Source organism: Amphibalanus amphitrite, unplaced genomic scaffold (genome assembly GCF_019059575.1).
Source record: "Amphibalanus amphitrite isolate SeventyFive unplaced genomic scaffold, NRLGWU_Aamphi_draft 000474F_arrow, whole genome shotgun sequence".
NCBI classification, from domain to species: Eukaryota; Metazoa; Arthropoda; class Thecostraca; order Balanomorpha; family Balanidae; genus Amphibalanus; species Amphibalanus amphitrite.
The window spans coordinates 89,782-103,746 of NW_024881968.1; the positions used below are offsets into that span (position 1 = coordinate 89,782).

Sequence of the window (13,965 nt, forward strand, 5' to 3'; positions counted from 1 at the left end):
GCCTGAGAGTGGAGTGAAGCCGGCGAGTACGGCGGACGCTGCAGCCGATCTCCGACTCATACCTGAGTTCGATGGAGCGACTCAGCCTGTCACAGAGTGGCTGGAGAAGGTGGAGCTGGTGTGCCGTCTACGTGGCATCGACGCGCTGCACGTCGTCGTTCCCCTCCGCCTAACTGGCGGGGCGTTCGCTGTCTATCAGCAGCTGGACGAGCAGGACAAGGCTGGCTACGAGACCATCAAAAATGGCCTGATTTCGGCTTTCGCAGAGGATAAGTTTGACGCCTATGACCGGTTTGAGAAGATGAAGCTCCGTCGAGGTGAGCCGGTGGATGTCTTCGTTGCAGAGCTGCGTCGCCTGTCCGGCCTGTTTGGCGGCATGTCAGACGGCGGCCTAGCCTGCGCGTTCGTGGCAAAACTGCCGGAGACCACCCGCCGTGTGCTTCGTGCAGGAAGCCGCGTCGAAAGCATGACGCTGAGCGAGCTAATCAGCCGGGCCCGAGCTGTGCTCGCCGATGAAGAAGAGACTGCCATGGCAGGAGCGACGGGAGCAGCAGCGCGGACGTCGGCGGCGCCACCCCGCGTGACCTGTCACTCATGCGGACAGCCCAACCACCTGTCGCGGGATTGTCTCGCTGCTCGCGGTCAGCGGGAGCGCGGCGGGGCCCGCGGCGGTCGGCGCAGTGTGCGCTGCTTCCGCTGCAACCGGCCCGGTCATATCGCCTCGTCCTGTCCGGAAAACGACGGCGGAGAGGAGGGCTCGGCGCCAGCCTCCTCTCCCGGTCTCCAGTGAGCGGGGCGCTGCCCGTTGTGCGAGTATCGGTGGACGGCGCCACCTGTGACGCCCTGCTGGACACGGGATGCAGCTTGTGTGTAGCGCACGTGTCGGTGTGTCGAAATTGGAATCGAGACGCAGTGAGCGTGATGACGGTGAGCGGTGACCGATACTGGTGCGAGGGAACGGGTGTCGTGGAGGTGCGATCGCAATCTGGCGAATCGGTATCAGTGCGCGTGCTTGTGGTGTCACGGAAGCCGCTGGGCTTTGAGTTTATCCTGGGGATGAACGGCGTGAGTGCACTGGGTGGCGTGACGGTGAGTGCGGAGAACCATGTGAGGTTCGGAGCTGAAACGACCGGGGTGGCGGCGGTGGCCGAGAGTCGGGTGCCCGAGACGGCGCCGGCGGCAGCAGGGGCGGCGGCGGTGGCCGAGAGACGGGCGCCCGAGACGGCGCCGGCGGCAGCTGGGACGGCGGCGGTGGCTGAGAGACGGGTGCCTGAGGCGGCGCCCGTGGCAGCTGAGACGGCGGCACTGGCCGAGTCGACTGCACCCACCGAGGCGGCGGAATCTGGGTCAGCGGCAATTGGGGCCCTGACAGTGACCGAGACGCGGGCAATGGCGGCGCCGGAGGCGGCGGCGGGTATATGGCGCGAGGAGGAGAAGGACTTTATTGTGAGCTACGATGAGAGCCAGAAAAAGTGGTCTGTGCAATTGAAATGGTGTGGGGACGAGCCAGGACAGTTGTTCAACAAAGCGGAGGAGTACTCAATACCATCAGAGGCCAGGCAGGAGTATGAGCGACAGCTCACAAAGTGGGTGACAAACGGATGGCTTGTTCCCTATGACGAGCGTGTCCACGGACAGGCAAAGGGCACAATACCGCTGATGGCGGTGATTCAGCCGAACAAAGACAAAGTGCGCCCGGTCATGGACTTCAGAGAGCTGAATGAGTATTTGGACTCGCATACGGCTGCCGCAGACGTGTGTAGCGAGAAAATTCGCGAGTGGCGCCGGTTCGGACGGAACGTGTCGCTTCTGGATCTCAAAGACGCCTACCTGCAGGTGCATGTGAGCAAGTCTCTGTGGCCCTACCAGACTGTTGTGTTTCAGGGCAAAAGGTGGTGTCTGACGAGACTAGGGTTTGGAATCGGCTGTGCGCCGCTGGTGATGAAAAAAGTGCTCAGCATGGCTCTCGGGCTGGACCAGAGAATAGACAGCGCGACATCCTCCTACGTCGATGACATATTTGTGAATGAGGAGGTCGCCACCGCAGCTGAAGTGAAGGCCCATCTAGAGAACCATGGCTTGGACTGCAAAGCGCCAGAAAGTGTGATCGATGGTGCCCGTGTGCTTGGCCTAAGGGTCTGGGGGGAGCGAGACGGGCTGTTCTGGAGGCGTGACAGAACCGACATCAGCCCGCCCCCTAAACTGACGAGACGGGCAGTCTTCTCTCTGTGCGGACGACTCACCAGTCTTGTTCCTGTGGCCGGCTGGCTCCGCGTGGCCGCGTCATATCTGAAGAGGCGTGTCACCGCTGTGTCCAGTGGATGGGATGACGAGGTCACTGACCCGGAGCTCTGTGCAATGGTCATTGAGATGGTGGAGCGTGTGAACACATCTGACCCCGCGCGGGGCCGGTGGGATGTCTCTGGAGACGGCGGAGGTGTGGTGTGGGTCGATGCCAGCTCCCTCGCCATCGGGGCCGTGCTGGAGATCAACGACTGCGTCGTTGAAGACGCCTGCTGGCTGCGGAAGAGCTCGGACACCCACATCAATCTCGCAGAGCTAGATGCTGTGATTCGAGGGCTCAATCTGGCACTGTCCTGGAATTTGAAGAATGTGACGATCATGACCGACTCGCGAACCGTCTATCACTGGCTGTCCGACGTCCTGTCTGGCAGAGCCCGTGTAAAAACCAAGGCAGCGAGCGAGATGCTAATTCGGAGGCGTCTTGAGACAGTGAAGAAGCTGGGTGAAGAATATGCCATGCAACTCTGCGTGAAATTCGTCCCATCGGCTGAGAACCGGGCCGACGCGCTCACGAGAGTGCCAAAAAAGTGGCTGACCCCGCAGGGCGCGTCGATGGTGTGCAGTGCCGTCGTCACAGAGCCCGACATCGCGCGGATTCACCACACCAGCGGCCATCCTGGCATCACACGAACCCTGAGACTATGCAGGAGGCAGAGCTCTGACGTCACCAGAGCTCAGGTGCGTGCCGTGATCCGCCAGTGTCAGGCGTGCCAATCGGTCGACCCTGCGCCGCAGCGCTGGGTGCGCGGCACGCTAGGGGTGAACGAGTGCTGGGAAAGAGTGAGCATGGACGTCTGCCACGCCGACAATCAACTCTACCTGACCCTAGTGGATTGTGGGCCGTCTCGCTACGCGATCTGGAGGCGCCTAAAGCGACAGGACGCTGAGAGTGTCATCGCGCAGCTCGAGTCAATCTTCCTGGAGCGAGGCGCTCCCACTGAGCTGCTGACGGATAACTACCCATCGTTTCGAAGTGCCGTGTTCAATGAGTTCGTCAGTCGGTGGGGAGTCTCCGTTCGATACCGAGCAGCTCATGTCCCGTCCGGTAACGGCATCTCGGAGCGCAACCACCGCTCCATCAAAACGTTAGCGGCCAGAAAGAAGTGTTCGGTGGTGGAGGCGGTGTATCGCTATAACGTGATGCCACGCGCGGAGGATCAGAGCTCCAGCCCCATGGAAACGCTGTTTAATTACCGAGTGAAAGTCCCAGATGTAGGCACGCCAGCTGATGCCGATATCAGCCGCTTTACGGTCGGGGACAAGGTTTGGGTCAGGGACCCGAGCCGCCGCTGTGACGTGGCCAGTTCACTTGGGACGGTGAGCCGTATTGTGTCTGTACAGTGTGTTGAGGTAGATGGAGTGCCGCGCCATGTGCGGGACCTGAGGCTGGCCGTTCTCCCACAGCCGGCCGAGGGCAGGAGCACGCCGATCAGTGAGAGTGACGACGAGGGCGCCCCAATTATCTTTTATGAGCAGCGTGTCACTCCCGACGCTGCGGCTCGAGGCGAGTCGGAGGGGGCCTCGCACGATGGCGAGGAGTCGGCAGCTGCTCGCAGGAGCACGCGGGAGCGGCGTCCCGCTACACTGACGCAGTATGGTGATTTATAAATCAGGGGGGAGTGTAATAGAATTGTGTTATGAATTAGTAGAATGTAGCGTACCTTGTGTGTGTATTGTGCGTGTGTGCTTATGACCGTGTTTGTGTGGGCGCGCCGAGACCGTGGGACCGGCGGGCCGCATTTCCTGCGCCTGCGGCGCTAGTTTTATGGCGCACAGCTGTGTGTGCACTGTGGACCGCCGGCCGGGCTCGGGCGCGCGGCGGCAGTTGGCGCCGCGACACGATGACGTAAGGAATACAGCGTGTGAGAGGTGGAAAAAGCTCTCAGCGTAAAATCATTAAAGTTATTCCGTACAAAATAGCTTTAAAAAAACAGCCGGTATTTCTGCGCATGTTTCTCGTACTCAAGTTCCCGGGAACTATTTCATGCTTACTAGTAGCGGTGGGGTTTACAGTGCCTGTTCGGAACCGTGGTAGTGCAACGACGCAATGAATTTATATAAGGATATAAAGAAAACGTCACCGAACAACACGAAGATATTTGCTGCCTGACTTTCCTCAAGGTGTATAGCTTGCTGCCCAATGCAAATATTTTGCGCATTTTTGCGCGAAATGGACAAATAAGGGTTTAACCCTCGCCGGCATAGGCCGTTTTGCATCCCTCGACGGCACAGGGGGATGCGACCCTCCTCACGTTTGGCCCCTAATTGAGCTAGAGCCTCGCGGAAAAAACCATCGTGTAGGTCGTCACGAGACGAAGCCAACGGTACCCGGTTTTAAGGTCATAGGTCAAATGGTGACCTCTGAGGTCAGGTCAATGGCCGAAAGTCGGGACCTGTTAGAACGTCGTATAGTGTGGCTGCTAAGGGGGTTTTCGGGATGCTGATCACGAATATCATGTTAGTTTTGATCACAGATGATGTCTTCATGCATTTAGGCCAGGTCGGGTCAGCTCAGGTCAGGTCAACCAGTATGGGTCCTGCCGGGTATTCGTAGTAGGTGTCAACCCGCCTCTGACAGCTTCGTAACATGTTACGAAGGCACCAAAACTACTTCGTAAATGTTCAAATGGTTCCTAAATTCGAATTCAGCTCCAAAAACTAGCCCAGAAACATGTAAAACTCGAAAAAGTGAACCGAGGTCATCGAAGGTCAATGACCTGACCTGACCTTCAGGTGACCTTTACACCCACCCTAATGCATGGGACCAACATCATATCACATGTTTGAACGCTTGAAACCACGAAAAGACTGCAAACGCGCGGCCAATGCGGCATAGTGCCCGCCTGTCCCAGGCATATGTGCAGCGCAGAAATTAAATAATGACGTCATAGGTCAGTGACCTAGCGTAACCAATCAAATTTGAAAATGGATATCGGATTCGGCTTTAGCATGATATTTTACCCTGTAACGAATCGTTTTTGGCACCGCAGCTGTGCTCAATGATTTAATTCCGCTTTTTTGAAGCGCCTGGCCCACTGTGTGGCGTGAGCTTGTTGTAGGTAACCCGTCGCATAAAAGCTGATGATAAGAAACGTAACGCCAACAGTGTATATAAATAGTAACACCCATGATGAAATCCGGAAAATATAGTGCAAGCGCCAAGCATGCGCCTAGGACGGCATTCAAAACATTGCCGCGCAATGTCCCCGTGAGGCTCGCCAGGAGCATGATAAACTGCATGAAACCCAATAAATGATCTTCTCTCCACTCCTAAACAACTGCCAGTGAGAGCGATCGCTACGCCACGTGCAACGTCAAACCTGCGGGCTGCGGACGAGGAAAACTGGTGCGTTCCTGATCTCTCGGCCTCCGTAACTGGGACACACACGCCTAGTGCAGAAGAGGTATTACAAAGGTCGCGGATCAGTCTTACAGGGTCGCATTAGCTGGACGTCACCGGGCTGAATTTGCTTATTTCAGCAGCCCTAAGCAGTGCTTTTCAGTAGGCGTCTCCATAAGTCCGGCTTCCGAGGCGATAAACTGTTATCGTTGATGTGTAATATCGACGTGTTTAGCTTGAAAAAAAAAAAACTGTTTGCCCCCTACAACCGGAGGTGCTTTTGGGGTGACTGAAGTGGCTGCTCTAACTGATGGCCCGGAGCTGAGCGTCCTAGTAGCAAACAGAAGACGGACGAAGCCTCCACCAGCAGTCAGCACCACTGACCTCTCTGCGGCCCCGCCGGACATCGTGACCCTGACCAGGAGGGGCTCCCTAGCGGTGCCTGCCCCGGCCGGGCGCGCTGGCGGAGCTGCCCGACCTGCGCGAGGCTCTCATAGTGATCGGCATGTTCTGGCTCACGTTCGTCGTGGCCTGGGGCCTGGGCTCTGCGGTCTATTGCTCTTTGGGGCGCCAGAGCCGGGGAATATGACCATGGCGATGTGATGGGGAAGGACAGCGCGATGAACTGAATGGTAGGCGCCGGAGAATTTGTTATTATTCACGCCCGTGTATTGATAACAGGTCATCTTAAATCGTTATTTAGACCCGTATTCATCCGACAAACATAAAAAGTCGTTTTATTCGCTTGTTTTCTAAGGGTTTTCATTTCCACTTTCTTATTCATTCTCATGTTGTTTTATTGGTTTTATTCACGTTTTATTTCGGTGTAAAGTTTTTCCTTCATAAACTGAAGTTTTCTTTTGTAATTTGGTAGTAATTTGGTAGCAATTAAATTGAAGATCTTTTGCGTCGTTTATCGTCTCAGTAGGCATTTCTAGCGCCACCTCAACCTGTCGCTGCGTGCGTATTCATTCCTTTTGGGGCCGGTTAAATTAAAAATCAAAAATTTTGAAGCTAATATCTGCCTTCCCTTCTGTTAAAAGGTAAGATAAGGCTGTTATTCTTATTTTGTGTTTCTTCATTGTATCGTTTATTGTGATTCTAAGCTTCAGATGAAATAACTGGTCAAACCAAACTCCAAAGCGATAATTCAGTCGGGGAAACTATGGTAAAATCTGCTATTTTTAGCAGTCTGCTATTTTTAGCAGTCTGCTATTTTTAGCAGAAATCTGCTAAAAATGGGTACACATGTGACGTCATCGTACCCAAATATGGGGCGTTCCACGACAAATCGACAAGTGCCCTGCACCCTCATATTTTATTTTTTGCTTAAAATTGGTCTAACGGGTTGTGATGGGCGGGGAAGCCAGCTGTGGCAAGGATTTTTTTCTTCGAACAACGGTTTCCGAGATATAGCCTCGGGCAATTCCTGGAGTTTGCGCTGCAGCCCTATGTTTGGCGGCCTATAACTCAGAAACTATTGGTTTTTTACGATGAAAACTTGACATGGTTCAACTCACAATCAACCAACAAACATTTTGGCTATCTCGGATTTTCAATTTTTGAAAATTTTGATCACGTGACCTTTTGTTCTATTTTTCGAAGAGTGACCTTGATATTTTCCCCACTGAAAGTTGCAATTTTGTCTGATGACGATTAAAGCCTTATCAATTGTCATTCATATGCGATAATAAAAATAGTGGTTATCGCCCTGCATTGACCTCAGGTCAGGTCATTTTTATGACCTGTCCATTATTACGAGCGGGAGCGACAGCGAGATCTCGAGAATAAAGCAAGATAGCGACAAGCAGTAAACGGTAAAGGGTACACACGGATAAGGTCTATAATTTTTACTGAGGTCATTTTCAGGTCAGGTCAAAGATGACGTCACAGGAGCTAAAAGGAAGTCAAAATAGCGGCACTATACATATATATGAAGTTTTTCTCGAATAACTTTCAAGGTATCCCACCTAGGAACAAACTAATAGCACCATCGTGATCCTCTCGTCGATCCGCATCGAAACATATGTATTTTGACCTCGAAAGGTTGAAAGGTCAAAAGTTGACCCTAGGTCACGTGATCTAAGGTCAACTTTTGACCTTTCGACCTTTCGAGGTCAACATACATATGTTTCGATGCGGATCGACGAGAGGATCACGATGGTGCTATTAGTTTGTTCCTAGGTGGGATACCTTGAAAGTTATTCGAGAAAAACTTCATATATATGTATAGTGCCGCTATTTTGACTTCCTTTTAGCTTCTGTGACGTCATCTTTGACCTGACCTGAAAATGACCACAGTAAAAATTATAGACCTTATCCGTGTGTACCCTTTACCGTTTACCGCTTGTCGCTATCTTGCTTTATTCTCGAGATCTCGCTGTCGCTCCCGCTCGTAATAATGGACAGGTCATAAAAATGACCTGACCTGAGGTCAACACAGGGCGATAACCACTTTTTTTATTATCGCATATGAATGACAATTGATAAGGCTTTAATCGTCATCAGACAAAATTGCAACTTTCAGTGGGGAAAATATCAAGGTCACTCTTCGAAAAATAGGACAAAAGGTCACGTGATCAAAATTTTCAAAAATTGAAAATCCGAGATAGCCAAAATGTTTGTTGGTTGATTGTGTGTTGAACCATATAAAGTTTTTTATCGTAAAAAACAATAGTTTCTGAGTTATAGGCCGCCAAACATAGGGCTGCAGCGCGAACTCCAGGAATTGCTCGAGGCTATATCTCGGAAACCGTTGTTCGAAGAAAAAAATCCTTGCCACAGCTGGCTTCCCCGCCCATCACAACCCCTTACACCAGTTTTCAACGAAGAATAAAATATGAGGGTGCAAATTTAATTTTTTATTTGTCGATTTGTCGTGGAACGCCCCATATAGCAGATTTTGGTACGGCCCCCGACAAAAGCAGATCTGCACCCTAATTGAAGCAAATGCGCATCAAATGCCTGGCAGATTCATGATTAGAATAGTGCTGAGAATGTCCTCTGATTTGCTTCAATTAGGGTGCAGATCTGCTTTTGTATGGGGCCGTACCCAAATCTGCTATATTTGGGTACGATGATGTCACATGCGTACCCATTTTTAGCAGATTTCTGCTAAAAATAGCAGACTGCTAAAAATAGCAGATTTTACCATAGTTTCCCCGACTGAATTAGGTACCAGGTAGCGGCATGAGAGAATGTCGATTTTCTGACATTTTTTATTTGAGTTGTTTCAGTTTGTGTAATTGAATGATGGTTTCCTAATTGACAATCATGAGGAATGCTGTATGATCTGGGATGTGATTCTTCCGTTATTAGTTTCTTTCAGTTAAGCTTAACAGGAAATAAGATAAAAATGCTTTTGAGACCTGCTAATTATGTGCTGACGTTGTTACCTTTGCTTTGAGAAGTTCTATAAAACTTAATGTTTCACCATATTCCTACTTTTTCAGCTGCATCATGGCTACTCAGTAGGGTTGTTCAAAAAAACCGAATTTTGGAAAAGTATATGGGCTCATGGCTCATGTGGTGCGGTATTCTTTTCTGAGTCCAATGATACCCTTTTTTCCGAAAAGTATTACTGCTAGGCGCTGCTCAAACGGCTTAAAGAGGACCATGTTACGCCCGCCGACCGGCCGGTGTCAATAAGGGCGAGAATTCGACGCCGCACGGCGGCGGCAGCGCCTTATCGGCACCGCGCGCCACGACATCTGCCGGGCGGCCGGCTGGGCGGTGGGAAGTTATAAGTGCGTGGTCTTATTGCACACGATCGGGGTGAGCTATCCCATTTTTTCGGGGCGGAAAGTTTCAGTGCGGCATCGGTGCGTCTGCCACGGTGGTCTGTGTCGATGGTATAGAAAATAACTCAAGCAGAGCTCAGAAAAGAATGAATGATTCCGGGTAGTTGCCTCGAAATAATCCGTTTCAAGAATACAGCTGCCTTCTTAACGTACTGTATCACTTGTTAATTCTTCAAAAAGCAAGCTCTGAGCAATAACAGACTTCTTTGCATTGCTGTTGACAATTTAAGTTGCTTTTGGACGGTGGCTCGCAGCCCCAATATGCTGCCGCGTAACTCTATTCCAACGACGAAACGGCAACTTAGCGAGAATCGAAAATTTAACGAAGTAGGTACAACAGGAGCTGGCTGGCAAGGCTCCTGCATTGGTCTATCCGTCATGAGTGACACACCGGGGTAATGTGTCACGTCAGGGCAGAGCTGTGTTCTATGCCGGGTCTGGATTCGGGTCTTGATCGGCATCGGTGGGCACGGCCGCCCTGGCCGGACTGCCGGCGTCGCTTATGCTCGAAGGATTGGATAAACGGCGCTTGATTTATATGAGTAGGTACTCCGGCTAATGTCTCTACTCATGTCTCACTTCGTCACACTGTCAGGGTGGCCACTCCGTCATTCCCAGACATGTTATGTTTTCTTTCGACCCGCTAATCTAAGTTACACCTGGCGTCGATTCTGTTGCCCCAGCATCTGACATCAACGTATCTGAATAATGACATTGGTGACGCATATGCTCGTCAAAGCCACCCCCAAACTTGGGCCGATGACTGTCGGGTCTCCTCCATATTCTGTCCTTGTGCATACTGCATTGCCACTTGCCAGCCCCTGCTGTACGTATATCGTGAACTTTCGATTCTCGCGAAGTTGCCGTTTCGCCGTTGGAATAAAGTTGCGCGGCAGCATATTGGGGGTGCGAGCCACCGTCAAAAACTAACGTAAATTGTCAACAGCAATGCAAAGAGGTGTGTTATTGCTCAGAGTTTGCTTTTTGAAGAATTAACAAGTGATACGGTACCAGTGTCCTGATTTTCGTGAATTTGGGTGGAAACCCACACCCGAACAGATTCTCTTTGTGACGTCCCGGAAAGCCAAACGACGTCCCTGACAGATAAAAGTCGGCAGGGTTATCGAACACCAAAAGCAAACTAATAAAAAGAAATATCACCTATGTAGCCTAAAAACATGGCTATGCAAAATGAAAATAAATACATCCTAAGGCCTCACAAACCCACTCTTATACTCAACTCCCCTTTCCTACACCACTGGCCAACTGCCGCAACAGTAAACAAAGCGGTTTTATTTTCGTTTTCTGTGCGTCAGATATGAATAGTTTTTTTTCCTTTACCATGTGACGGTAATAGCTGCCATATGAAGGAGAAAAGATGTCGGAATAGAGGGATCTGAGGACGTCGTTTTCCACTTTTCAGTTTTAGTAACTGTACAGCGTATAGATAAAAATTAATAGTGCGAATATATTACTTCGACATTTATCTATAAGCACACAACATATCTTTTGTATCAAATTACTGTAACATATTTAATTATTTTTCCCCCTCAGAAAATAATTAGTCACAGTAACGGGGTAATTATTTTCTGGTAATTATTTTCCTCCCCCCTCAGTCACAGTAACGGGGTAGCGCTGCCCCTTGAGCATGCCCTTCAAAAGTAGTTAATTTTGCATATATGTTGATAGTGGTTGGGGAAAAAGTTTGTGTTTATTTGTTTGAATTAACATAAAGTTACCGAATTTCAACAGTTTTAGTTAAAGTATGTCGTCATTGGCTTAAAAATACACGCAATGTTGGGGACGTCGATTGGCCTTGTCATTCCCATTTAATCGACGTCGGTACAAAACTGAAAAGTGCACAATGATTTCATATTTTTTCCAGCCAAGAAAAATTCAGCGTCTACCTTGGAGTATTCTTAATTGAATTTCATAACAGGAAGCTATGAAAACTAATTTTTCTAACTGTTTACCAACTCTTTGTTTTGACTTCTGTTTTTTACGTCACTCCTCTTGCTCGATATAATATCCCTCTTATGACGTCAATATTTAGTGATAGCCGCTGACTCTTGGGCTGATTTTTGTTGAAGCATATTTGTTGTTGACTGTTGTGTACGATCATGGACAAGAACTAAGCATCTTCAAAGTGTTGTTTTGATGTTTGTGGTGGATGATTGAATTTTGTATTGTACTAGGGGTAAATTGGCATTACTTTGTGTCTATATATGATCATTTGAGGTGCCTTGAGGTGCTATTAGTCAAAATTGCTAGTGAAAATCGCTAATTTTAAGAGATTTAAGGGATCTTCAGTGGCTTAGGCTCCGCACAGATATCGACGTCCTTTTCAAATAGTGACGTCCTTGCGGCTTCCATCACACTCTCCGAAAAATCAATTTCAGGACACTGTACGGTACGTTAAGAAGGCAGCTGTATTCTTGAAACGGATTATTTCGAGGCAACTACCCGGAATCATTCATTCTTTTCTGAGCTCTGCTTGAGTTATTTTCTATACCATCGACACAGACCACCGTGGCAGACGCACCGATGCTGCACTGAAACTTTCCGCCTCGAAAACATGGGATAGCTCACCCCGACCGTGTGCAATAAAACCACGCACTTATAACTTCCCACCGCCCAGCCGGCCGCCCGGCAGATGTCGTGGCGCGCGGTGCCGATAAGGCGCGCGGTGCCGATAAGGCGCGCGGTGCCGATAAGGCGCTGCCGCCGCCGTGCGGCGTCGAACTCTCGCCCTTATTGACACCGGCCGGTCGGCGGGCGTAACATGGTCCTCTTTAAGCCGTTTGAGGAGCCCCTAACAGTTAATACTTTTCAGTAAAAAGGGCATCATTGGTCTCAGAAAAGAATACCGCACCACATGAGCCATGAGCCCATATACTTTTCCAAAATTCGGTTTTTTTTGAACAACCCTACTACTCAGCCACTCCCCCATCCTGACTCCTGGAGTCCTGACTAATGAGTATCACCATTTCAACCTAAATTAACCTCGAGTGAATCATACCAAGTTAATTTTCTGTTGTGAATCATGAGATAAAGTCAAACTTTTTCCATAGGTTTCTTATTTTCAGTTTGTTATATGCTGTTGGTCCAGTACCTGTTTTTTCATACTGTTTCCATTCACCTGCATTTCAGAGCCATGGCCACCCAGATTTCCGAGGGCCTACAGAAGGTGGTTCTGCAGCAGGGCACCGGTCAGAGGCCCAACCGAGGTGACACCATCACTGTCCAGTGCACCGGCATGCTGCACGGAGACCCGCCCAAAAAGTTCTGGAGGTGAGCATGTGGCTGAACTAGTGACACTAGTCGCTAAGTGGTGCTGTAGTGGGGTGGTAGGCCAGGCATCAGCTTACATTAACTGAAGTACCTACCACTACACAGTGAGCTTGAAATGTTAACCTATGTAATATGTATGGACAACACCATTCATTTTTCTAGTGGGGACGGTAGGTCTACTATCTAATATCCAAAACTGTTAAAACTTTGGCAGCTGGGCCAAGTTTCTTTCCCTTTAGCCTGTGTATTTTATGGTGCATTGAATGATGTAGTGCATTGAATGATGTGGTGCTAGCCTGATGCTCTCTCTCTCTCTCTCTCTCTCTCTCTCTCTCTCTCTCTCTCTCTCTCTCTCTCTCTCTCTCTCTCTCTCTCTCTCTCTCTCTCTCTCTCTCTCTCTCTCTCTCTCTCTCTCTCTCTCTCTCCCCTCCCCCTCCCTCCCTCCCTCCCTCCCCCAATACCGCCGTCTCTGACCTGTCTCTCTCTCTCTCTCCCCGGCAGCACCACGGACCCGGGCCAGAAGCCGTTCTCGTTCCAGGTGGGGCTGCAGAAGGTGATCGCCGGCTGGGACGAGGGCTGCATGACCATGTCGTTGGGGGAGAAGGCGCGACTCATCATCGCGCCTCACAAAGGGTACGGAGCCGGCGGCTTTCCCGCCTGGGGCATCCCGCCCAACGCCACGCTCAACTTCGAGATCGAGATCCTCAAAATCGGCAACTAGAAAAGGCTGGGTGACCAACGCTGGCCAGCGCAACGTAAACGTCTGTCAAACCAAACATTCACCGCTTTTTCATTGAATATCCGGCATTTTCTCTGCTTTATGTGCGTGATCGGGATTGTAGGTACACACTGAAGATCTCTGGGAGTTCTGACATGTGAAGTGGATCTTACAATCGCTTCATCCTAGAATGCTACCCGCTCTCGATGGGTGGTTGGGTGTCACCGAGTATTTCTACCTTGCACACTAGATATGTTCTTTGTTGCTACTCCAATTTATTCAATTTGTACCTTTTTAAAAAGCGCTTAACGTTGATCGCCGATGAAGTCGCATTCCTCTACCATGTTTTGTATTTTTTTTTTCTCGAAATACTTCATATTTTGTGTTCGATGGCGTATTAAAAGTGCATGTAAGTGATTTTGAAACGCTTCAAAGTCGTTTGGTGGTTTCCATGAAACTGTCCTTGCTCCGACAAAATAAAACGGAACAGTGTCGTTTATCGTCATTTTCTC

General features: G+C 50.0%; 2 protein-coding genes across 2 annotated transcripts; both read left to right on the top strand.

The window, feature by feature from the left end:
- The first annotated feature begins 1,389 nt into the window (after window positions 1-1,389).
- On the top strand, window positions 1,390-3,912 carry LOC122392196. The gene has a single exon (XM_043386798.1). The coding sequence runs from the start codon at window positions 1,390-1,392 to the stop codon at window positions 3,910-3,912; it is 2,523 nt and encodes an 840-aa protein (XP_043242733.1).
- A 2,647-nt stretch (window positions 3,913-6,559) lies between these two features.
- Window positions 6,560-13,950, top strand: LOC122392209 (peptidyl-prolyl cis-trans isomerase FKBP12-like). The gene is made up of 3 exons (XM_043386821.1): window positions 6,560-6,687; window positions 12,595-12,735; window positions 13,237-13,950. The coding sequence occupies exons 2-3, from the start codon at window positions 12,599-12,601 to the stop codon at window positions 13,454-13,456; spliced, it is 357 nt and encodes a 118-aa protein (XP_043242756.1). The 5' UTR covers window positions 6,560-6,687; window positions 12,595-12,598; the 3' UTR covers window positions 13,457-13,950.
- Window positions 13,951-13,965: the final 15 nt, after the last annotated feature.